Here is a 24,744-nt window from a genome sequence, read left to right as displayed (position 1 = left end):
ATACACTTGGACAGGAGATCACTTGAAATGCTATCTTTAATAAATTTTCATTCGCACTCAGTACCCATTCAATTGTTTTCATCTATTCTGAGGAAAAGTAACATTAAACTACTTCTGGGTAAGATGTTCTGTTTAATAAATATTTTACATGTAAATCACATTTTACTGTAAAACACTTGTATGTACCAATTTACCATACCACTTGGAAAAGTACCCCATATAGCATTTTTTGAAACTTTTATAAAAGCATATACAATTGCATTGGAAACATAAATATTGGCCACAATCACAACAAAAGAACTAATGTCTTAATGTCAAGGACTCAGTCACTCCAAATGCAATTGGTTTAATGGAGAGCATTTTCCATTCTTTGTTTGAGCTGATACTGCTCCCAAAGTTTTAAGATCCAGTTACAACTGAACAGCCCCTATAACCAAAATTTCATTCTATGGTCCTCACGGTCATTAAAACAATTTAAGATTTCAACAAAAAGCAGGTACCAAGCTTTAAAAGGTGTGTTTTTTTAGCTTAGAGGTTAAGTAAAACAAGGCAATTTAAAGTAAAAATGTTGACGAATTATGTCAGCCACCAATTCACGGAGTATTCAGTACAAATTTCATTCTCCGTAAGGTCTATTTGTTGCTATGGAGATGCTCAAGCTGTTTGATGTTTGCTCCAGGGAAACATTGTTGGCTTATTTAAGAATATTATACAGAGAACAGACTGAAATTACACACATTATCTGTTCAAAATGTAAATTTTAAGATTAAATCAAAAATTCTTTTTTCATATGTACTGGATCTCGTTCTGTGGCAAGTCAAAATATAAGAAAATAGTATAAAATCTCTTACAGCTAACCCCAACAGATGTTCGTACAGTCTTGCAAACGTTAACACTGTCGTAACAAATTTAAGGCACCTTAGATCACACTCATGTTACTTTCTATATAAACCACTGTCTACAATATAAAAACTTAACCTGCTATGATGGATAGTCCAAGTAATCCAGCCTACAATGTGCTGATTTATTTCTTTTCCTAATTATTCTTCTTCAGGATCTAGTTTCAACAATTGAATAAAGTGCATCAGTATGATGGTAAAAATTTGACATCATTTTCTGTCATGTGTGTTCATGCTAATATGTGTCACTGACTCTGCAAGTACTCTTTGCTATGCTTGTCAAACTGTTGGTTGTAGCCACTGCAAAACAAGCTGGCTCTAGTTTCGCTTCCTTTACACAACAAAGTTTGTGATCACCTACATATTGCTTTAGTATGTCAGGATCCAATGCGGATTCAGGAGAGACTACCCCATCGTTTCTGAAGTCAGTTGCTGTACAATCAACTTCCTTATCACTGCATACATGAGAAAGGGCCTTTTCACTGGAAGTATGTTTCTCTGTGCTGTTTTCCCTTTGATGCTCATCTTCTTTGTTGATTTCCTTATCACAATTTTTTTCAATGTTCTGATAAATGTCAGACCCTGCACTGGTTGTCAGTTGAATTCTGGGATGTGCACTATGGACTCCATAAACTTCAGAGCAGTCTATGCCCTGGTGGGAGCAACTTGGCAGAGTGGAGGCAACTTTTTCCCCGTTATAAACAGAGAAAGGTATTATTGAATATTGGTTGCCACATTCCTGGTAAAAGCAGCAATCATGCAGGCTACTCTCATACTCCTTGGCAATCCGCAGCCTTTTCCTGTAGGTAGACTCTGGTGATCCGAACCAATCACTGGGTCGTGTCTCCCCAAAAGAGCAGGCAGACAAATACCAGTCATTCTGCATCTCGCCTCGGATCCGTTTCAGTAAATTGTTGATCAGTACTGATCGCCGCAAAAATACTTCAGGATCTTCAATAAGCCTTAGTTTTTCCAGTGATAAACGAAGTATGTGGGTACGATCCTCTGAAGCAACCAAGGTCCGCGCCTAAATCAAATAAATAACAAAGCCATGTTATTCTCTTTAATAAGGCAATTTTAATCTTCTTGATTTACCATCATTCCTACATCAATTTTTACTGCACAAGCCACCTCATCGGTAATGTAACCTGGGGTCATCATGTGTTTGGGGTCTTTGATCACTACACACCCAGCCTGGGTTGATCAGGCCCGGCTTGTGTTCATCCCATGGTCCAAGATAATGAAAGGTATGTAATTTCGAGGGTTTGGGTCTTTAATCTGTATGCCTCGGATTGCATGGGTTAAATTAGATTAGATTATGAGGACACTCAGTCCTCGTTTATTGTCATTTAGAAATGCATACATTAAAAAATGTTCCTCCAGAAAGATATCACACAAACACAGGACAAACCAAGACTAAAACTGACAAAACCACATAATTATAACGTATAGTTACAACAGTACAAAGCAATACTGTAATTTGATAAAGAGCAGACCGTGGCACGGTAAAAAGTCTCAAGTCCCGATAGCCCCATCATCTCATGCAGATGGCAGAAGGGAGGAACTCTCCCCGCAAACTTGCCGATGCAGCACCATTGGAAGCACCCGACAGCAGTGGACTCTGAGTCCGTCTGAAAACTTCGAGCCTCCGACCAGCCCTCCGACACCGAGCACCATCCTCTGCCAAGTGCTTTGACCTCACCCCGGCCGCCAAGCAACAAGCAAAGCCGAGGACTCGGGGCCTTCCCCTCCGGAGATTCTGGATCACACAGTAGCAGCGGTAGTGAAGCAGGCATTTCAGAAGTTTCATCAGATGTTCCTCCATGCTCTCATGTCTGTCTCCATCAAATCAGGATTGTGCACGGCACCCTACTTGACAGATAACAGATATGACCACCAGAGTGGCCACTGCGAGCTGCGTTGTACCACCACCTTTTCCTCCTCTCAGGGCTTCCTGGAGATGCAGTGTCACTCCACCCTGTCACTGAGTTTAGTGGTGACTTGTTTTCTGTGATCCCACCTTGGCTTTAATTTACTGGCTCCCTCTTGCCTTGTTGGTATCTTGACCTTTTTATTGGCATTTCGTGGACTGGGAGAATGAAAAGTGTGTCACTGTCTGGTTAGGTTGAGGTTATGCGGGCAGTGGGAAAATCATCCCTCTTGTGCTTCTTGTTCTTGTCACTCAAGATTCAGTGTCATGCAATCTTGCCACTTTGATCTGGCCCACACCTTCATTAACCAGGTCCAACATTTGCCTTTATTGGGATCTCTTTCCTGACTAGCCAGTTGTAATTGAGTTCATGTATATGCATTAGAAGCCACAACCAGTCATATGCACCCCTTATAAACTTAAGTGTTCTTGCGACAGGTGGGGTTTGTGGAAAAGGGGACAGGTAAATAAACATGCATGGTTACATTTTTCTTTCTTTTTCTGGCAGTATGCTTTCTTCACGAGGTATCTCGCCAAATAAATAACCATAAAACTACATGGTTCTTTATTCAATCCTCTTACCAAACAAATTTCCCTTGCCTTTTGATTGGACTTTGAAAGATCCACAGAAGTAATAGAATAGAGATTTTTTGCTTAGTACTTTTTTAATCCAGAGTTCACATGATTAATCATATTTCAATCTAGTAACTTGCTAAGGCAATACAAAACTGTAAAGTCATGGTTAAACATTGCTAAATCGACCAGATCATATTTTATATGTGCATTGTATACTGTTATATATTGTATGTGAAGAGTTGAAATAAAACTGAACATAATATAATACAAATTAGTAATTGAGTTTAAAAAAACTCCAACTGATTCTTTCAACCTACCCTTTGGCAGCAGCTGTGAGCAGGTGGATGAAGATCTTCATCTTCCACATATTTCCGTTTGAAGTATGCTATCTTGGACGTTGTTAGAAAATTTGAGATTCCTTTGCAAGAGGATTCTGCTGAAATAAATCAAGTTCAGGAACAGCATGTGGTTAAAAATTTCTTCATGTTTTATACTTTAGTTTTTTCCACTTAAAATTAACAATTAATAAAGTCCATGCAATTTTAGACCAATTCCAAAATCAATAAAATATTCAGATGTATATGCTATGGTTTTTTACTCACATACAAATCCTATTAACATTTTTGAAGAGTAAAGGACACATAAAATTTCACTAACAGCACGTGCACAATTCAATGAACACAATCACTTTTGTTATGTTAAAGGCCACGTAACAAGATTGACATTTCAGCATTGTTATGATCATTAAACATCTCTTTGAATAATAATTGCATCTTTTAAATTTTTTTCATTTGTTTTAAATTATTACTGCCTTCACCTAAGGGATATTAAATGAGTCATTTCCTCAAGCTAATTTTCTCCCATTGAATAGAGGATGATACATTGCCTCTTTATTAAGTAGTCCTTTGACTACAGCTTCTCTTTTGAATTATTTCACTTTAATGAATTTATTAAGACCTTAGGGGGTCAATCCAACATTGTAGGAGTCTAATCAATTTTATGTAGTTGTGTCTCATAGGACAAGATTCGTGTTAATGGCCACCGTAGCATTTCAAAAGGCACTTCTAAAACACAACCCCTTAATGTCATTACTAATCTTGTTGAAGGATATGGCTTTAATGATAATGTTTTGCTGTTCCTTAGAAAATATCAAAGATTCAAATGGAGAAAACGAAGTGTGTTAAACCCATTGGATGTGTGTTAGGCATGTAAACTGTAGAATTGTTTAAACTAGTATATGGTAAATATAAGGCTGATGTCAAAAATTTTTCATTTAAAGATTGATACAATAAGTGTAAAACATTGAATCACTCATTTAAATACTGCAAGGGAAAAATAACTAGAGTAAAACTAGGAAGATGAATTAAGATGGCTAAATCTTCGTAGATCTATAATCATCTCCTTCTCTTGGGTTTTCAGATATAGACTTATTAGTGACAAGTTGATTTTACATATACATTCGTCATTATATATTGCTTAATATTTAGAGAATTGCACAATATATTTTTCCCATTACTAAGCATTGTTAGAATGGTCAGGATTAATCATTTTTGGAGATACAAGAGATATAGATGCTGGAATCTGGAGCAACAAATGATTGGCTGGAAGAACTCAGTCAGTCAAGCAGTATCTGTGAGAGGAAAGGAATTGTTGATGCTTTGGGTCAAAAGTGAAGATTTAAAGTTAAGTGGAGCACAAGTCAGTAAATGGAACTGCAGTACAGATCAGTTATGATCTAATATAATAATCATCCTCAGGCAACGATGACTCTTTTTCCTATATACCTTAAATTCATTATTGTGAAAGACTAAACAATTGCAACAAGGTTGGCGATAACCCCAATATTATGAAATTCTGCTTCTGTATGGAACCCCACAGCCAAGCTTCGTGTACAAAATCAAATATTTGGCCAGTTTATTTAATCTGCAGTAGCTAAAATATTTCAGCTGTTGTATCAATTGCCAAGAAAAAGAAAACTCTATTATTTACGGTGGATTGAACTCCACGCACATTTCCCTAATCTGGGTTCCACTGAGAGAGAGTCCATGCTTGGAGAAAAGTTTTTTTTAATTTAGGGTTTATTTACTTACATTGGGCACCTTGAGTTCATGACTGCAGTTACAGGATTATGTAGCCACTTACAGACAGCTTGGATTAAGTGCAATTTTTTCCAAATATAATATTTTGCTTAACAACCTACTCTATTATTTTTACCCGTTCAGTTCTTCTGTCACATTTTGGTTTTTGATTTGTCCTGTAATAAAAATACTGTATAAGCAATATATCTTAAAGGTTATTTCATCTAAATCCGGATTTTATACAAGTATGATGCAAACAGAATGAATGTATACTTGCTCATGTATTGTTGGTTTACTGTCAGGAATTCTGTCTAATATTTCTGCTGTAGCACTTTAAAGCACTGGCTCGACAAATATGTTACAATTAATTGTGTAAATATATAATTCATTCTGACATTCTCAAAGCTTCAGAAACGATCAGTTTGCTCACTGACACTTTCCATTCGTCCTGGACTGGCCCATTATTGAATAACGTTGAAGGTTTTATATCTCGGAAACCATCTCCCTGCTGACAAGTGTTTTGAATTTATGGGAAATCAATTTCTGCACTTAAGTCTGGAATGCACTGGGCCTCCTGCATATGGAAACCTTTATTTTTGATAACTGCTGTGAGTTATTACCAATGGTATTGTTAATTCTACCAGGAATGCTACAGAACAAAATGAGAATGATTATAAAACTGACGATACCGCCTATAAATGATAGCTGCATCTGAAGTGCATGGGCCACTCTGTAAACTCTGGAAGAACATGTTAAATACTTGAATTTGTTCGGAAAATCTAAATGTTGTGAAACATATAGACATCCAATTAACAACAAAAAGGGAAAGTACATTGGCGCTCCTGTTCGGCAGTATATCAGAATAGTTCCTCTGCAATATTTTAATTGATGACTGACATGCAGCGCATTCTCATCAGCTTCCAGTCCTATTCCAGATTACTCCATCGGCCATTTTTAATTTTATTACAGTTGATTTGTATTCTGCAACCTGAAATTATTCCTTTATCACTCCCTCCCCATCTCCTTTCATCCTTCCAACCTTACTTTCTTCTGTGTCAAGCCCTGAAAGAATATTACCGTTATTCTTATGCCCCAAAGGGAATTACAGAGGCACGACAGAGGAGCTTGCCCAGGTGGATTGGTGGAGGATACTGGCGGGGATGATGGCAGAGCAGAGGTGGCTGAAGTTTCTGGGAATAGTTCACAAGGTGCAGGATAGATGTATCCCACAGAAGAAGTTCTCAAATGACAGCGTTAGGCAACTGTGGCTGACAAGGGAAATGAAAGATTGAATTAAAGCCAAGGAAAGGGCATATAAAGTAGCAAAAGTTAGTGGGAAGTTGGGTGATTGGGAAGCTTTCAAAATCCAACAATAGGCAACTGAAAAAACTATAAGAAGGGAAGAGATGAAATATGAGGGCAAAAAAGCGGATAATATAAGGCAGGATACCAAAGGTTTTTTCAGTTATATAAAGAATAAAAGGGAAGTGAGAGTTGATATTGGATCACTAGAAAATGATGCTGGCAAGGTAGTAATGGGGGACAAAGAAATAGCAGATGAAGTTAATAAGTACTTTGTTTCAGTCTTTACTGTGGAAGACACAAGCTGTATGCCAGAGGTCCATGAGTGTCAGGAAACAGGAGTGAGTGCCATTGCTATTACAAAGGAAAAAGTGTTAGGCACAACTCAAAGACCTTAAGATGGATAAGTCACCTGGACCAGAAGGACTACATCCCAGAGTCTTGAAAGAGGTTGCTGAAGGGATGATATGCATTGGTCATGATCTTTCAAAAAGCACTTGATTTTGGCGTTGTCACAGAGGACTGAAAAATTGCAAATGTCACTCCACTCTTTAAAAAGGGAAGAAATTATAGGCCAGTTAACCTAACCCCAGTGGTTGGGAAAGTAGTGGAGTCCATAATTGATGATGAGGTTTTGGACTGCTTGGAGGCTAATCATAAAATAAGTCAAAATCAGCAAGGTTTCTGCAAAGGCAAATCTTGCTGAACAAATCTGCTAGAGTTTTTCCAAGGAAGTAACAAGCAGGGAGGCAGTAGATGTCATTTACTTAGATTTTCCGACGGCAGTTGATAAGGTGCCTCACATGAGGCTGCTTAACAAGATAAAATCCTGTGGTGTTACAGGGAATATACTGGCATGGGTAGAGGAATGGCTGACAGGCAAGAGGCAGTGAGTGGGAATAAAAGGCGCCTTTTCTGGTTGGCTGCCAGTGACTAGTGGTGTCCTTCAGGGGGTCAGTATTGGGGCTGCTATTTTTCACATTCTTTGTCAATGCTTTAGGTAGTGGAATTGATAGCTTTGTGGCTAAGTTTGCGGATGATACGAAGATAAGTGGAAGGGTAGGTAGTGCTGAGGAAGCAATATGATTGCAGCAGGATTTGGACAGACTGGAAGAATGGGCAAAAATGCGGCAAATGGAATACAGTGTTGAGAAATGTATGATTATATATTTTGGTAAAAGGAACAATAGTGCAGACTATTATCTAAATGGGGAGAAAATTCAAACATGAGAGGTGCAAAAGGACTTAGGGGTCCTTGTGCAAGACTCCCAGAAGGTTAATTTACAGGTTGAGTCCGTGGTAAAGAAGGCAAATGCAATGTTGACATTTATTTCAAGAGGAATAGAATATAGAAACAAGAAGACAATGCTGTAACTTTATAAGGCAGCATTTGGAGTATTGTCAAGAGTTTTGGACCCAATATCTCAGAAAGGATGTGTTGTCATTGGAAACAGTCCAGAGGAGATTCACAAGGACGATTCTGGGAACGAAGGGGTTAACATATGAGGAGCATTTGGCAGCTTTGGGCCTGTACTCACTGCAATTTAGAAGAATGCGGGGGATCTCATTGAAACCTACCGAATGTTGAAAGGACTAAATGAGGTGGATGTGGAGAGGATGTTTCCTCCGGTGGGGGTATCCAGAACTAGAGGGCACTGCCTCAAAATTGAGGGATGACCTTTTAGAACAGAGGTAAGGAGGAATATTTTTAGCCAAAGTCCGGTGAATCCTGGAATGCTCTGCCACCGACTGCTGTGGAGGCCAAGCCCATGGGTATACTTAAAACAGAAGTTAATAGATTCCTGATTGGTCGGAGTTATCAAGGGATATGGTGAGAGGGCAAGTGTATGGGGTTGAATGGGATCCGGGATCAGCCATGATGAAATGGCAGAGCAGATTTGATGGGCTGAATGGCCTAATTCTGCTCGTATGTCTTCTGGTCTTATTTATTTACAGTTGCATTATTAAAACACACAAACGTCTAAACTTTGGCCTTCAGTACCTTCTTATAGCTACAGATCAGTTTAACCAAATCTTACCTATATTGCTCATTTCCCTATAAAAACCATTACTATCGCTACCCCAGTGATTTCCCTTGGTACCACATTTACTTCAGATGACGTAGATTCAAACAACAGATAAGATAGACAATAATTGCCTGATCTCTCATCTGCCATGCACAAAGTCAAATGTAAAAACTTTTTTCTCTTAAACTTTTCTCCAGATCTCCCACACAACAAATGAGAGGAGCATATGGGCTTCTTTGTCATTAAAGTGAGAGTATCTGATTAGATGCCCCTGTCATTCCCTTCCCTTCCTCAGGCCTGGTGCACCATATATCTCCTCAGTATCATTCTCCCTTTAACACTTCCTCTCACCCTCAGCCTCATCTTATCCATGGATCTTTGCCCTTCTCTCTTGACTCTGTTCCCACAAAACAGATCACCACATTCTTTCCATCGTGACTCCCATGTTATACTGATTCATTAATGGTTATCACTCCTTGAATAGTCTCTTCAAGTCCTTGAATATTTTAGTTTATGAATAACGACAAGAGAAAACTTTCAGTCTTTGATGAAGGGTGCAATGTTCAGTCATTGTTAATGATATGTGCACAATTACATGATACCCAAATATTAATGTACAGAAGCAGAGCACAGTTGGAATAAATCTCATTTATTGATCCACAATATAGTGTATGAAATTATTCAATCCCCCCGCCCCCAGAAGTTTTTATGTTTTATTATTTTACAACATTAAATCACAGTGGATTTAATTTGGCTTTTTTTGACAATTGTTCAACAGAGAAAGACTCTTTCATGTCAAAATGAACAGAGACCTCTACAAAGTGATCTAACTTAATTACAAACATAAAAGACAAGTGATTGCATAAGCATTCACCCCCTTCTGAGGGCGGTGTCTCAGAAAGGCAGCATCTATTATTAAGGACCTCCAGCACCCAGGGCATGCCCTTTTCTCACTGTTACCAGAAGTCAATCGTACAGAAGCCTGAAGGCAGACACTCAGCAATTCAGGAACAGCTTCTTCCCCTCTGCCATCCGATTCCTAAATGGACATTGAACCCATGAACACTACCTCCCTTTTTTACATATATTACTTCTTTTTTGCATGATTTTTAATCTATTCAATATATGTATACTGTAATTGATTTATTTTTATTATTATTATAATATTTTTTCTTCTATATTATGTATTGCATTGAACTACTGCTGCTAAGTTAACAAATTTCACGACACATGCCGGTGATAATAAACCTGATTCTGATTCTTTAATGTGACACACCAAATCATCACTGGTGCAGCCAACTGGTTTTGGAAGTCACATAATTAGTTAAATGGAGATCACCGTGTGCAGTCAAGGTGTTTCAATTGATTGCAGTAAAAATATCTTCAATCAATCTGTATCTGGAAGGTCCAACTGCTAGTCAGTAGTATCCTGGCAAAAGCTACACCATCAAGCAACTGCATGAAAAGGTTATTGAAAAACACAAGTCAGGAAATGGATACAAGGAAATTTCCACGTCACTGAATATCCCTTGGAGTACAGTTAAGTCAATCATCAAGAAATGGAAACAACATGGCACAGCTGTAAATCTGCCTCCAGCAGGCCATCCTCAAATACTGAGTGACTGCACAAGAAGGGGACCAGTGAGGGAGGCCACCAAGAGACCAATGACAACTCTGGAGGAGTTACAAGCTTCAGCGGCTGAGATGGGACAGACTGCATACAACAACTGTTGCCCTGGTGCTTCACCAGTTGCAGCTTTATCGGAGACTGGCAAAGAGAAAACCACAGTTGAAAAAAAAACCTCACATGAAATCTCGACTAGAGTTTGCCAGAAGGCATGTGGTGTCTGCTACCCGCAGCAGGCTGAGGGTAGCAGACACCGACAGAATCAACAAACTCATTCGTAAGGCCAATGATGTTGTGGGGATGGAACTGGACTCTCTGATGGTGGTGTCTGAAAAGAGAATGCTGTCTAAGTTGCATGCCATCTTGGACAATGTCTCCCATCCACTACATAATGTACTGGGTGGGCACAGGAGTACATTCAGCCAGAGACTCATTCCACCGAGATGCAGCACAGAGCGTCATAGGAAGTCATTCCTGCCTGTGGCCATCAAACTTTACAACTCCTCCCTTGGAGGGTCAGACACCCTGAGCCAATAGGCTGGTCCTGGACTTATTTCAAAATTTACATATTACTATTTAACTATTTATGGTTCTATTACTATTTGTTATTTATGGTGCAACTGTAACGAAAACCAATTTCCCCCGGGATCAATAAAGTATGACTATGACTATGACTATGACGAAGACTCTGAAGCCAGCAGGAAGAAGGTTCGATGGTCTGATGAAACCAAAATTGAGCTTTTTGGCCATCAGACTAAACGCTATGTTTGGTTAAAATCAAACTGCACACATCATCAAAAACACACCACCCTGACTGTGAAGCATGGTGGTCTCTGCATCTTGCTGTGGGGATGCTTCACTGCAGCAGACCCTGGAAGTCTTCTGAAAGTAGAGGGTAAAGTGAATGCAGCAAAATACTGTGAAATCCTGGAGGAAAACCTGAAGCAGTCTGTAAGAGAACTGCGACTTGGGAGAAGATTTGTTTTCCAGCAAGACAATGACCACAAGCATAAAGCCAAAGCTATATAGGCATGGCTTAAAAACAACAAAGTTGAAGTCCTGGAGTGGTCAAGTCAGAGTCCACACCTCAATCCAATTCAGAATTTGTGGCTGGACTTGAAAAGTGTTGTTCACAGACGATGCCCCATGCAATCCAACAGAGCTTGGGCAGTTTTGTAAAGAAGAATGCAGTGTCCAGATGTGCAAAGCTGATAGAGACCTATCCACACAGATTCTGGTCAGGTCACTCGTCTGAGTGCTACTGGTACCATGTAACCCAGTATGACCTGTCGCATGGTCGGGTGGTCGGCAACTAAACCGCTCCCCCACCAGCCTTGCCTAGTGAGGAGGATGGCTAGACACCCTGCAGGATGAAAAACAAGACCTGTCAAAGGGTGGATGAACCCTCTCGTAGGGTCAATGACCATCTAGCAAACACGCGCCGTGAAGCATGGAAAGGGCACCCCTTTCATCGAAACCTGGTCTGGCCATTCACTACAACAGAACTTCCCCCAGCCGTCTTGGACCCCACCATGCCGCTGGACCCAGGAGGGGATGTCGAGAGGGTGGGTCTGGACCTGTGCAACCCCCTACTCACCTAAAATCCACTCACGCACACGCTGTTCCTTTCTGAGGAGTGGGGTACCACCCCACTAACTGACTGAAAGGAACCATCATCATCCTATGGGATGGATATCCAGAGAAGAGAGATCCACATAGACTCAAGGCTGTAACTGCTAACAAAGGTGCATCTACTAAATACTGAAGGTGGTGAATACGTATGCAATCAATTATTTTGTGATTTATATTTGTAATTAATTTAGATCACTTTGTAAGGATCTGTTTTCACTTTGACATGAAAGAGTCTTTATCTGTTGATCAGTGTAAAAAAAAGCCAAATTAAATCCACCGTGATTCAATGTTGTAAAACAATAAAACATGAAAACTTCCAAGGGGGTGAATACTTTTTATAGGCACTGTAATTAAATATAGCCGTTGTTAACATGAAACAGAGCCCTATGTCCATTATAAGGCCTCAGCAGGTAATTTAATAACCAATTTTAGACAACCATTTGAGATCAAGGCTAACTTGCTTCCACTCCCAAACTTGTGTGCCCTGAGGTGGCTAAAGAGGCCACTTTGGGAAAGGCTTTCTTCCAAAGATTTGGCAGGATGGGTAGTCTGTGATGTTGTCCGCTCCTTCCAGTGTTTACACAGGGTTTCTGTGTGCTCCAAAAGCAGAGCCTCAGCGTTCTAGGATTCACAATACCCATTTTTCCTTGGAGCAGTCAGCAGCCAGAGATTCCCAGGAGTCAATGAGAATATTTTATTATTTCACGGATGCTTTGAACACTTCTTGAATCTTTCCCTATCTGTTAATCTCCTCCCAGTACAGAGCTAGGGGATTCTTTTCCATTACACACCAGTTCCACCATAATAAGTAAGCCATGTTATTAACCAGCAGGCCTACAAGAGAACTATTACCAGTGAAAATGGCTGCATTATTGCTTCAAGATTTTTCTCAGTCTTTCTAAACACCATGTGGGCAGTAATGATGGCCAGTATTAAAAGCGTAATAAAACCTTTCCAGGAAAGCAGATATCACTCTAGATGATTCTATTAATTTATTCTACATTATGTCCTTATCAAGAAATAGAAAAGTCCTTGTATATTATGCAAGAAAACAACCTTGTCATTACATGATTGCAATCACTGTATCCATATTTTTGGAAAGGCAGATGTTCTGCAGAGTTATGGTGACAAAGTGACATAATTACAGACCAGAACCTTTTAAGCCGTGCCATTTTTCACTGTAATAGCAAGTGCAGAGTGCCACAACTTAACTGTCCTCTTCACTTGCCACCTAGTACAGTATTACAAGTAGACTTCCCTTGTTCTCCAAGCTTCTTAGACGACAAATTGTACCCAAGCACCAGAAAAATCGGATGGGCTTCAAAGAATGATGATTCAAGTTACCTTTCTTATAACTTTTGTTGGAAAGTATTCTAACAGTGCTTTCCTTTTTTGACTGGACAGCGGCGCAAACGTAGCAGAAGTATTCCTGCGTCGGCAGGTCTGGAGCAGAGCTTGAAAAAGCAACCAGTTTTCAGTGGGAGTCTTTGATTAGACAGCGGCGCAAACACAGTAGAGGTCTCCCGCGCAGGTCTGGAGTGGAGCTTGAAAAACCCAGTCTCCATAAAAGGGTTGTAATGTCTAGCAGAACGGTCATCATCAGAGTGGTAAGGCTTTGGCTCAACAGGCTTCAGTGAGCACAGATGGAGGCTAGGTAAGTTTATTTCTTATTTCTTTTCTTTATTTAACTCTTGAAAGAATAGGGGGTATGACTGCAGAGCCAGCGTTCTGTTCTGTGCGTAAGATGCGGGACTTCCAGGAGACCTCCAACCTCCCCGATGAACACATCTGCACCAGGTGCATCAAGATGTAGCTCCTTAGAGACCATGTTAAGGAACTGGAGCTGCAGCTCGATGACCTTCACCTTGTTAGGGAAAGTGAGGAGGTTCAGGGAGGTCGTCAACCCAAGGCTACAGGAGAAGATAAATGGGTGAATGTCAGGAGAGGGAAGGGAGAATGTCAGATAGTGGAGAGCACCCCTGTGGCCACCCACCTCAACAATAAGTACTCCATTTCAAGTACTGTTGGGGAGGACGGCCTACCTGGGGGTAGCAACAGTGGCCGTGCCTCTGGCACTGAGTCTGGCCCTGTGGTTCAGAAGGGTAGGGAACTGAAGAGGAGGGCAGCAGTAATAGGGCACTCTAGAGTTAGGGGGACAGAGAGGCGATTCTGTGGGTGCAAAAAAGAAACACAGATGGTAGTTTGCCTCCCAGGTGCCAGGGTCCGGGATGTTTCTGAATGCGCCCCTGAAAAGGGAAGGGGAGCAGCCAGAAGTTGTGGTACATATTGGTACCAACGACATAGGTCGAAAAAGAGAGGAGGTCCTGAAAACAGAATACAGGGAGTTAGGAAGTAAGTTGAGAAGCAGGACCTCAAGGATAGTAACCTCAGGATTGCTGCCTGTGCCACACAACAGTGAGGATAGGAATAGAATGAGGTGGCAGATAAATGTGTGACTGAAGAATTGGAACAGGAGACAGGGATTCAGATTTCTGGATCATAGGGACATCTTCTGGGGCAGGTGTAACCTGAATAAAAGGGACGGGTTGCACTTGAATCCGAGGGGAACCAATATCCTTGCAGGCAGGTTTGATAGAGCTGTTGGGAGTGGTTTAAACTAATATGGTAGGGGGATGGGAACCAATAAGAGAGAGCTGAGGATGAGCCAGCAGGTTTACAAGTAGATAATGGGTATACTATGAATGTAAGGAAGGACAAGCCAATGATTGGGTGCAAAAGCAGACAGTGCAAAGAATTAAATTGTACCACAGAAACAAAATTCAAAAGGGCCAAGAATGCAGTATTGAAGTTGTATTTAAATGTGCGTAGTATTCATATAGGTGGATGAACTCATGGCACAATTAGAGATTGGTCAGTATGATGTTGTGGGCATCACTGAGTCGTGGCTGAAAGAAGGTCATAGTTGGAAGCTTAATATCAAAGGATAGAACTTGTATCGAAAGGACAGGCAGGAAGGCATAGGCGGTGGTGTGGCTCTGTTGGTGAGAGATGGAATTACATCTTTAGAAAGAGGTGACATAGATTAGGGAATCTCAAATCATTGTGGGTGGATTAAGAAACTGCAAGGTTGAAAAAAAATTAAGGGATTCATATATAGGCCTCCAAATTGTAGCCAAGATATGGGGTTGAGATTGCAAAGGGAGCTGGAAAAGATATGTAATAAGGGCAATGTCACAATGATAATGGGAAACTTCAGTATGCAAGGTTGTGTTGGATCGCAAGAAAGGGAATTCGTTCAATGCCTACAAGATGGCTTTTCAGATCAGCTTGTCCTTGAGCCTACTCGAGGAAAGCCTAAGTTAAAGGAACCCTTAGGAGACAGTAATCATGATATGATTGAATTCATCCTGTAATTTAAGAGGGAGAAACATAAGTCAGATGTATCAGCATTGCAATGGAATAAAGTGAATTACAGAGGCATGAGAGAAGAGCTTGCCCAGGTGGATCAGAAGGGGATACGGGTGGTGATAACAGCACAGCAGAAGTAGCTGAAGTTTCTGTGAATAGTTCACGAGGCACAGGATAAATATGTCCACAGAAGAAGTTCTCAAATGGCAAGACTAGGCAACCATGTCTGACAAAGGAAGTTCAGGACTGCATAAAAGCCAAGGAAAGGCCATATAATATATCAAAGTTGAGTGGGAAGTTGGATGATTGGAAAGTTTTTAAAATCTGACAAAAGGCAACTAAATGAGCTATAAGAAGGGAAAAAATGAAATTTGAGGATAAACTAGCCAATGATGTAAAGCAGGATATCAAGTGTTTCAGATACATAAAGAGTAAAAGGGAGATGAGAGCTGATATTGGACCACTGGAAAATGATGCTGGTGAGGTAGTAATGGGGGACAAAGAAATGGCAGATGAACTTAATGAGTACTTTTCATCAGTCTTCACTGTGGAAGACACAAGATGTGTGCCAGAAGTCTGTGAGTGTCAGGGAGCAGGTTTGAGTGCCATTGCTATTACAAATGAAAAAGTACTAGGTAAACTCAAAGGTCTTAAGATGGATAAGTCACCTGAACCAGATGGACTACATCCCAGATTTCTGAGAGAGGTTGCAGTTGCATTGGTCATGACTTTTCAAGAACCACTTGCTTCTAGCATGGTTCTGGAGAACTGGAAAATTGCAAGTGTCACTCCACTCCTTAAGAAGAGAGGAAGGCAAAAGAATGGAAATTATTGGCCAGGCAACATATACAAAATGCTGGAGGAACTCAGTAGGCCAGGCAGCATCTGTGGAAAAAAGTACAGTCGACATTTTGGGCCAGACCCAATTAGCCTAACCTCAGTGATTGGGAAAGTGTTGGAGTCCACTATTAAGGATGAGGTTTGGGTACTTAGAGACTAATGATAAAATAAGTCTAAGTCAGCATGGTTTCTGCCAAGGAATATCTTGCCTGACAAATCTATTAGTTCTTTGAGGAAGTAACAAGCAGGGTGGACAAAGGAGAGGCAGTGGATTTTCAGAAGCCATTTGATAAGGTGCCACATATGAAACTGCTTAACAAGATAAAATCTATGGCATTACAGGGAAGATACTGGCATGGATAGAGAACTGACTGACAGGCAGGAGGCAGTAAGTGGGAATAAAAGAGGCCTTTTCTGGTTGGCTGCCAGTGACTAGTGGTGTTCCTCAGGGGTCAGTATTGGGACCGCTACTTTTCACATTGTTTGTCAATGATTTAGATAATGGAATTGATGGCAACGTGGCAAAGTTTGCGGATGATAGGAAGATAGGTGGATGGGGTAGGTAGTGCTGAGGAAGCAATGCAATTGCAGAAGGACTTACACAAATTAGAGGAATAGGCAAAAAAGTGGCAGATGGAATACAGTGTTGGGAAATGTATGATAAAGCATTTTGGTAAAAGGAACAATAGTGCAGAATATTATCTAATTGAAGAGAAAATTCAAACACCAGAGGTGCAGAGGGACACAGGAGTCCTCATGCAAGATTCCTAGAAGTTTAACTTACAGGTTGAATCTGTGGTAAAGAAGGCAAATGCAAAGTTGGCATTCATCTCAAGGGGAAAAGAATATAAAAACAAGGAGATAATGCAGAGATTTTATAAGACACAGGTCAGGCCACACTTAAGAGTATTGTCAATAGTGTTGGGCCCCATATCTCAGAAAGGATGTGTTGTAATTGGAGAGAGTCCAGAGGAAGTTCACCAGAGTGATTCTGGGAATGAAGGAGTTAACATATCAGGAGCATTTGGCAGCTTTGGCCCTGTACTCACTGCAATTTGGACTGGGGTGGAGGCCAAGACCGTAGGTATATTGAAAGCAAAAATTGATAGTTTCCTGACTGGGCAGGGCACCAAAGGTTATGGTGAGAAGGCAGGTATATGGGGATGAATGAGATCCAGGATCGACCATGATGGAATGGTGGAGCAGACTCGATGGGCTGAATGGCCTAATTCTGCTCCTATGCCTTATGGTCTTATAATCAGCATAATCCACCAGCAGAATTATGCTGGGGCACCACAGCTTTGCAGAATATTTGCCGGCCCTCAAGTGCAGAATCAGTAACTTCAATCAAGCTTTTTGAAGAAATGTTTTACATTGGCATAATGTCCAAGGACTTTTATTTCTTAGTGAGGACTTGACATGCAATGACATAGCAGAATCTTGTGATCAGATTCAGCAATTGCATACTTGATAGCACTATTGGATTGAAACAAGAGTCCCAGTAGATTTTCACCCCTGTCAGTTTTGTCCAGCTTTGGAAAAAGCAGCAGTTGGCACACCTCTGCTGCCCTTTCTCCATTCCACCCTTCTAATCCGCTGTTACTGTTGAAAATACGCTATGCTAGCAGTAATTTCCGGATCAATGGAAGGTTTATATATTACCAGGGTAACCTACCTTCATTATATTGCCAGATTGAGATCACTGCCAGAGATTTACTACTGTCAACACACTGATTGTGAAGTTATTTTTTTGTGCAGCATTTGTCTTTGTGCTGAAATTGGTTTGCAATGTGTCAATCACCACTGCACTCTGTTGATGCTGCATAATAATGTTGGGAATTAAATATTAATTACTTCCACTCTATTACTGCCATTTTATTCAAACATAACTTGCTACAGCTCCAGGAAAGTATATGCAAATAGATTCTATGGTACATACAGAAACATTATAGCAACTGGACAGATGCCTGCTAGAAGTGGTTATGAAGACCCTTTGCAAGCAGTACCTCTGAAGATTAAATCCTTTAAAAATCTACAGCAGTACATTAGGGCAGGCTGGTATATGATGCCAGAATAAACAAAGTCAGTGCGTTCCCTTGTGAAAATCTTATTCATCGCAATCCACCTTGGCTCTCCCACGCCACCCCCGTTGTAAACTGTGGCCGTGTGGCACACTTTGGCAGCCTGTTGTGCGGACCCACCCGTACCCAAACACACATAGAAAAACACAACCGATTGAGATGTGATGTCTGGTATCTACTCCCGACTGACCTGTGGGCTCTCCGTATTTAGTCTGGTTTGGAATCGCTGCGGTTTTGCTGAAAGATTCTTCCCAGATGGGGACGTACGCCGGGATATCTGAACGTTCTTCAGTGGGAAGATCGCATAATCTGCTCATCGAAATCACCAATGTCATTTCTTAACCTAGGGACTGCAGGGCCAAAACAGCAATAATCATTCAGTCCATTTTAGCCCAAAACAACACATATTGCTCCAAAGAAAATCTCTCTCTCTCTCCGGTTATTGTTCCTTATTTGGTGCAAGATCTCGGGTTGTTTCAGCTCTCGTATTACAGTAATCCTTTTCAGTAAAAGCCGCGATCCATCGCCAATCCTGCTCCCTCTCCCTCCCGTAATAATTTAAAATCGCAGCCACAACCCCTCAACTGCACATCTGCATCTAATGAAACCCATCTTGTACCAAACACAAGAAAGAGCCCCTTTGGCGCCTTACCTGTCATTCAGAGTCGATTTCGGTTTGCAGTTCGGTTTGGGAAACTTGAGGGAAATTGATTGGATCCAAAGCCTGAGCCAGCCGGGCTCCCGGAGTCACAACACTGTGAAAAAGGAACAGAATTGGCGAATTGGCGAGGAACAGGTGTGTGTGTGTGTGTGTGTGTGTGTGTGTGTGTGTGTGTGTGTGTGTGTGTGTGTGTGTGTGTGTGTGTGTGTGTGTGTGTGTGTGTGTGTGTGTGTGTGTGTGTGTGTGTGTGTGTGTGTGTGTAGTCCCGGAGGAGCCAAGCACAACGTCAAAAGCATGCAGATTGCACAAGCCTTGGTATTCGGGGAGATCGAGCTGCCCTGAGACTGGAGATAAACAAAACACAGATTAAGTCATTCGTGTCCTTCCCAAAGCACATTTATTTTTGCCAGCGGTTTAAATCAATTTATTTTAAATGGCTGGGTTTACAGACTCAAGGGGCTCGACCTTCTCCCGGGCAATCTCTTCCACTGCCACTTTCACACAGATGCAAGCACATCACAGCCAGCATTCCGCTCCCATCAATGACACCAAATGTAATTTGGAGGCTGGTTAGTTCTGGCGGGCAATGGAGGCGCTCGGAAATTCCAAACCGGGGCAAAAGGTAAATCCATTTACTGTATGTTTGACTTGGGGGGGGGGGGAGGGAGGAAGAACTTTCAAACTGAATGCCAAAAGAATTCACATCGATCCTCGCTCCACACTCCCAAATCTATCATCGCCTCTGGGTCCAGAGATAGGTTAAGAAATAAATTCTGATTCTAACTACCATGTTCAACCCTCGCATTCCTACAAAGCCGCTTCCCAAAAGAAATACCCAGAGGAGAAATATAGAGCACAAATGCGATTAATGCTGCAGAAATAATTTCGACATCCGAAACTACTTAAAACAGGAGCGTAAAGGGGTGTTAATTAAAAATCTCCAAAGGCATACCTAATTCTGTCAGCAATCCGGTTTGTGAACCTGGCCCGGGACCCAGGGAACTAACGCCAACATTTCAGAGTTTCTAGAGTCATATCCCCAGGAATCCTACCTACAAGATCCATTTCCCCATAGATGGCAAACTGTTCAGACACCGAATGAATGCTTCCAGTATTTGTGTGAGGAACGGGGCGGAGTCACACGGAGGATTGGTTCCCAAGAAGTCCAGCCGTGCACCATTGTGAAAACCACTGGGACCGGCTCCAGCACAGCTAACTCTCCCATTCCTTTTATAGAGCATTCTTATGCCCGTCTAGGACCACGCGGCCAGACGTGGCAACTGGAGTTTTTTTTTTAACTTGCTTTTCTGGGCGATCTGATTTCAGGATGTCAGACGCCCAGAGACAGATAAAACAGAGGTTCAGCGCTGGCCACATATGCGGGCCGTGTGTTCGCTGCTCTCAAGTCTCGGCTTCCAATTTTGAATCAAATTGCATTCGATTGTCCCTGTATCAAACGCGTTCAACGTAAAGCAGTAACAAAAAGGGCTACAGAAAAGGCGCCGTGCAGCTGTGCCCAAGCCCAGACCTTGCACGCTTCAACAGAGGCTGCTTTGTGTGAGCGCAGCCCGGGCGCATCGCCGCAATGGCTGTGCAGATCCCACTGATCCAACGCAGGATAGACTCCCACATCTGGAATGAACCTCTGAAGTTCCCCACTGCGCAGCATTCCTTTTTACTCACGGACCTCGTCTCCGCAGCGTCTCCCAGCTCTCTGCAGACTGGAATTCAGGGCATTATATCCGCTGTGCACTCGGGATGCTTTTTCGATTCGCTCGAGAGCCGGCGCCTCGCCCTTATTGTTACATGCCGCAACAAGAGCACGGAAAGGGCGGTCAATGTGCGGCTGACAGCCCAGCCCGCCTAGCGCCCCGGGACATCCAAATGCGCTACCTCATTGTAAGTTGTTGTTGGTTCCTAGCCAAAGTCCCGCGGCCGGAGGAATCTGGGAATCGGTCCCTTGGAGTCCGTCGTGGGACGCTGGTCATTTACAAAACAACTTCAAAATTGTGCAAGTCGTCGCCCTGTAGGGCATTGTGGGGTGAGGAAACAAAATATCCCCCAGGTGGTGGACTCGGGTCCTCACTTACATTTCATCGCCCCATCCTCGTATTTCAACTCCATCCCACCCCCAACCCCCGTGGGAAGGTGTTTTATCTTTGAATTATATCACGAAAAAATAAAGAAAATATATTGCCACCCAAAGCCTTGTTATTCGCCCACCTTCTTTGTAATTTCTGCTGACAACCAAGAAGAAATCGCCCCTTCAGTTTTTCACCCTGCTGGTCCCGCCCCGTGCAGACTGTCCGGTGATCGCAGCCTTGTACCTGAATGGAAACCGTCACGGTTCAGGACTTCAGGTCAAACTTAGGATCATTCAATTACCAAGATCTTTACGGAACTAGCTAATCCTGTTTGGCCTGTTTCTGCATGTTGAGTTTTTTTAAAAAACTGCCGGAGGAACTGGGCGGGTGAGGCAGCAGCATCTGTGGAGGGAAATTGACAGTGGACGTTTCGGATCGAGACCGTTCTCTCGAAACTCTGACTGACCATCTTTCTCCACAGATGCTGCCTGACCCGCTGAGTTCCTGCAGCAGTTTGCACGTTGCTCCAGATTCCAGTATCTGCATTCTCTTGGTGTCAGTCTGTAGACGATTCCAATATCACTCGAGAATGACAGAGTGCCCTGTGGTATGCCCTCGCTTCAGGTTCATCGGAATGTGGGACAGAAATATGGAGCCCCTAAATGTGCTCAAAGTATCTTTTCCTTCTCTCGGGTGAGGTGATCAGAAACAAAGACCCTCCCATGAGGGAAGCTTGCTTTCTATACTCCACTGTATGCCTTCTATTTGAGCAGATTTTTGACTGGAAAATGCTTGAGGTTTAACATTGTTTGGACTTAAAGGGAACAAATTTCTTCTCTGTAGCTGTTCAAGGAATAAAAGTAAGCCGGTTCACCCCTACCATCCCTCATTCCCATGATCTATCAAATCATCAATGGGGCCCAAAACTTGTTAACCAAAGGATGAGGAGTTTATGATCTGTTTGCAATATGTGCAGTATTGATAAATCTAGTGGTGTCAGGCCAGCAGTCAACAGCCTTGATCAAAAGTGTGCCCCTGCATACACCAGCAATGTGACGAGTATGTCTTTTTTCCCATTAGAAACAGAGGCTCCAAATATTAGAAACGGAGGTCGAGCACCTCCACTCCCTCCGCCACAACAGACAGGATCTCCCAGTAGCCACCCACTTCAACTCTGCTTCCCACTCCCATTCAGATATGTCCATACATGGTCTCCTCTACTGCCATGATGAGGCTAAACTCAGGCTGGAGGAGCAACACCTCATATACTGTCTAGGTAGTCTCCAGTCCCTTGGTATGAACATAGAATTCTCCAACCTCCGGTAATTCCATCCCCCTCTTTTCCTCTATCCCTATTTCACTCTGCCCCCTCCCCCAGCTGCCTATCACCTCCCTCATGGTTCTGCCTCCTTCTACTACCCATTGTGTTTTCCCCTATTCCTTCTTCACCTTTCCTGCCTATCACCTCCCTGCTTCCCCTCCCCCACCCCTTTATCTTTCCCCTTACTGGTTTTGCACCTGGAACCTACCAGCCTTCTCCTTCCCACCCTCCCCCCACCTTCTTTATAGGGCCTCTGCCCCCTCCCTCTACAGTCCTGATGAAGGGTTCCGGCCCGAAACATCGACTGATCGTTTCCACGGATGCTGCCCGACCTGCTGCGTTCCTCCAGCGTGTTGTGAGTGTTGCTTTGACCCCAGCATCTGCTGATTATTTTGTGCTTCAAATATGCTTCACCTTAAGGCCATGGTAGAGGAAATCTAAATACTGTATGCAAAGTCTCCACTCCTGTGTTATCAGTGCCCTGCTTTGATCAGCAAAGCAAATTAAAACTGCATTAGTAGGCTTAATTGTCTTTTATTTATAGGATGTTGGCATAGCTGACAAGGCTATTAACTACTATCCATTATAAATTGTCATAGATAGGGTTGTAGTCAGCTCTCTCTTCTGGAATCACTATTGGCCCTCAAGTGAAGCTGATCCCACTGTGGACTGACTTAGATCCATTGCTGTTGAATGAACAACAGTATATTTCCAAGCTGGAATGATGTTTGACTAAGGAGGGAACTTGTGGAAGGAAGTGTTCAATGCACTAACCTTCAATCTCCTTCTTGGTGGTAGAGGGTTAGGATTTGGTTTTTTTTTTAAGGATCCTGGAAAGGTAACTGAATTGTATTTTGTAGATGTAACTGAAGCCACAGTTCAGCAGTAAGGGATTGGATGGAATGCTGATAATGCTTATTACTTTGCTGCAAATTGTCCGTGTCCTCTTTTCTCTTCTTTCTACATTCTCAATGGAGGTAGTCTTTTTCACCTTTTGTTATAGAAGGGCATATAATAAAACAATTGTATGAATAACATACCAGAGGGTGACTAGTGGCTGTCAGCCTAAAGGAGAATTGTTCTGAAGGGTAGTGCAAGCACTGAAGGTAAAAAATTCCTACCAGGGCTTTGTTAAGGCAAGCAGTAAATCTGTTATTCTAAACAGGTTCACACCTGCATAAAAATAGCTCTTACATGAATGTGGTAAGAGAACATTAAGTATATGCATGTAAAGTTCTACCATGAAAGCTGTGTGCTTGATTTCAATGTTTTATTACAGTGAAGATTTCAAAGAATTGGGGTTGCAAAACTACAAAAAATAAAACGTGAGAATGTTGAGCAATGAATACAAATTACAAAAATAAAGTATGCTGATGTATATAATAAAATCATTGAATTTTAGGCTTACTTATAGTGGTCATGGGCTGTAACCTGAGAAAGGTAGCTAGGGAGCAAGTTTCAGCGAGCAATTACCCAAAATTGTCCAGTTAAAAACATATAGATTGGAGAGTTGCCTGTGAGCATGTCTACCCATGTATAGAGATCTCCTCCCATGCTTCAGGGATATGTCTACATCATCCGTACGATTAAATTAATTGTGACACGCTTTAAAACTTGTCCATGGTTCCCAGTACATATTTTACAGCTGGATTGTGATGATAAAAATGAATTCACAGTGTTGTTGATGATGTGATTAAAAAGCTTCATATTTTTGGCAAAATAACACAATTAAAACAAATTTGAGTTTTGTTTTAAATGACATTATAAAGGCCTAGATTTTTAAGAGAAAGCACACATGAATTAACGTATCTCAACTTCTGCAAGTCCTCACTTCTGTCATTTCAGCTTTGCTTCATTATTGAATTTCTCATGCAGCCAGGGAGCAAAGCACCAGCTTCCCACGGTGTCCCAGATGTTGTACATCTGGCACTGGTTCATGGTTTTAAGGGAGAACAACCAGGCCAGCTTGAAGAAGTCTCTCAGCAATTACTACCAGCATATCACCTGTGGAACCGGAGAAGCTACCACACTTGACTACCATTAAGCACATCAAGAATGCTTACCACGTCTTCCCACGCCCACACTTTGGAAAGTCTGATCACTAGGCTGTACTTCTACTCCCAGCTTGTAGGCAGAGGCTAGGCATAAGCACCGGCCTGATGGGCCACAAGGCCCGTGACAGACTTTTTAAAAAAACATCAAAGCACCAGTGGTGAGGAACAAGAAGGAATGGTCAAGGGAGGTGGAGAAGAGCTTGCAGGACTGCTTTGAGTTGGTGGACTGGACAATACTTAGGGATTTATCTTCGAATCTGAGT

At 42.0% G+C, this 24,744-nt stretch overlaps 1 protein-coding gene and 1 long non-coding RNA gene across 5 annotated transcripts in view; one reads left to right on the top strand and one right to left on the bottom strand.

Moving 5' to 3' along the window:
- Window positions 1-20,851, bottom strand: LOC140201257 (SERTA domain-containing protein 4-like). 4 transcript variants are annotated; one of them, XM_072265052.1, is made up of 5 exons: window positions 20,710-20,851; window positions 19,014-19,116; window positions 18,552-18,711; window positions 3,723-3,841; window positions 1-1,926 (listed from the first exon to the last, which is right to left on the bottom strand). In XM_072265052.1, exons 3-5 carry the CDS (start codon window positions 18,694-18,696, stop codon window positions 1,135-1,137), a joined length of 1,056 nt encoding a protein of 351 aa, XP_072121153.1. In that variant the 5' UTR covers window positions 18,697-18,711; window positions 19,014-19,116; window positions 20,710-20,851; the 3' UTR covers window positions 1-1,134. The 4 variants fall into 4 exon arrangements, with proteins under 4 accessions (XP_072121153.1, XP_072121154.1, XP_072121152.1 ...); XM_072265053.1 differs by lacking the exon at window positions 20,710-20,851 and adding an exon at window positions 20,075-20,164; XM_072265051.1 differs by lacking the exon at window positions 20,710-20,851 and adding an exon at window positions 19,975-20,067.
- Window positions 19,507-24,744, top strand: part of LOC140201258 (uncharacterized) — a 28,780-nt gene continuing 23,542 nt past the window's right edge. Inside the window, exon 1 of the long non-coding RNA XR_011886811.1 lies at window positions 19,507-19,644. This is a non-coding gene — a long non-coding RNA (uncharacterized lncRNA). The remainder of the gene's footprint in view (window positions 19,645-24,744) is intronic.

The sequence above is a fragment of the Mobula birostris genome, chromosome 8, assembly GCF_030028105.1.
Source record: "Mobula birostris isolate sMobBir1 chromosome 8, sMobBir1.hap1, whole genome shotgun sequence".
Lineage (NCBI taxonomy): Eukaryota > Metazoa > Chordata > Chondrichthyes > Myliobatiformes > Myliobatidae > Mobula > Mobula birostris.
The sequence above is the reverse complement of the archived record's forward strand: the minus strand, read 5'-3'. Positions and strand labels throughout refer to the sequence as shown.

Excerpts from the sequence above, each read along its gene's own strand:
- LOC140201257 (XM_072265052.1), bottom strand. The coding sequence starts at position 18,696 with ATGACATTGGTGATTTCGATGAGCAGATTATGCGATCTTCCCACTGAA. Across the intron at positions 3,842-18,551 it reads TAAATACGGAGAGCCCACAG|CAGAATCCTCTTGCAAAGGA; the intron begins GTCAGTCGGGAG and ends GATTTATTTCAG. Across the intron at positions 1,927-3,722 it reads CTCACAGCTGCTGCCAAAGG|GCGCGGACCTTGGTTGCTTC; the intron begins GTAGGTTGAAAG and ends TATTTGATTTAG.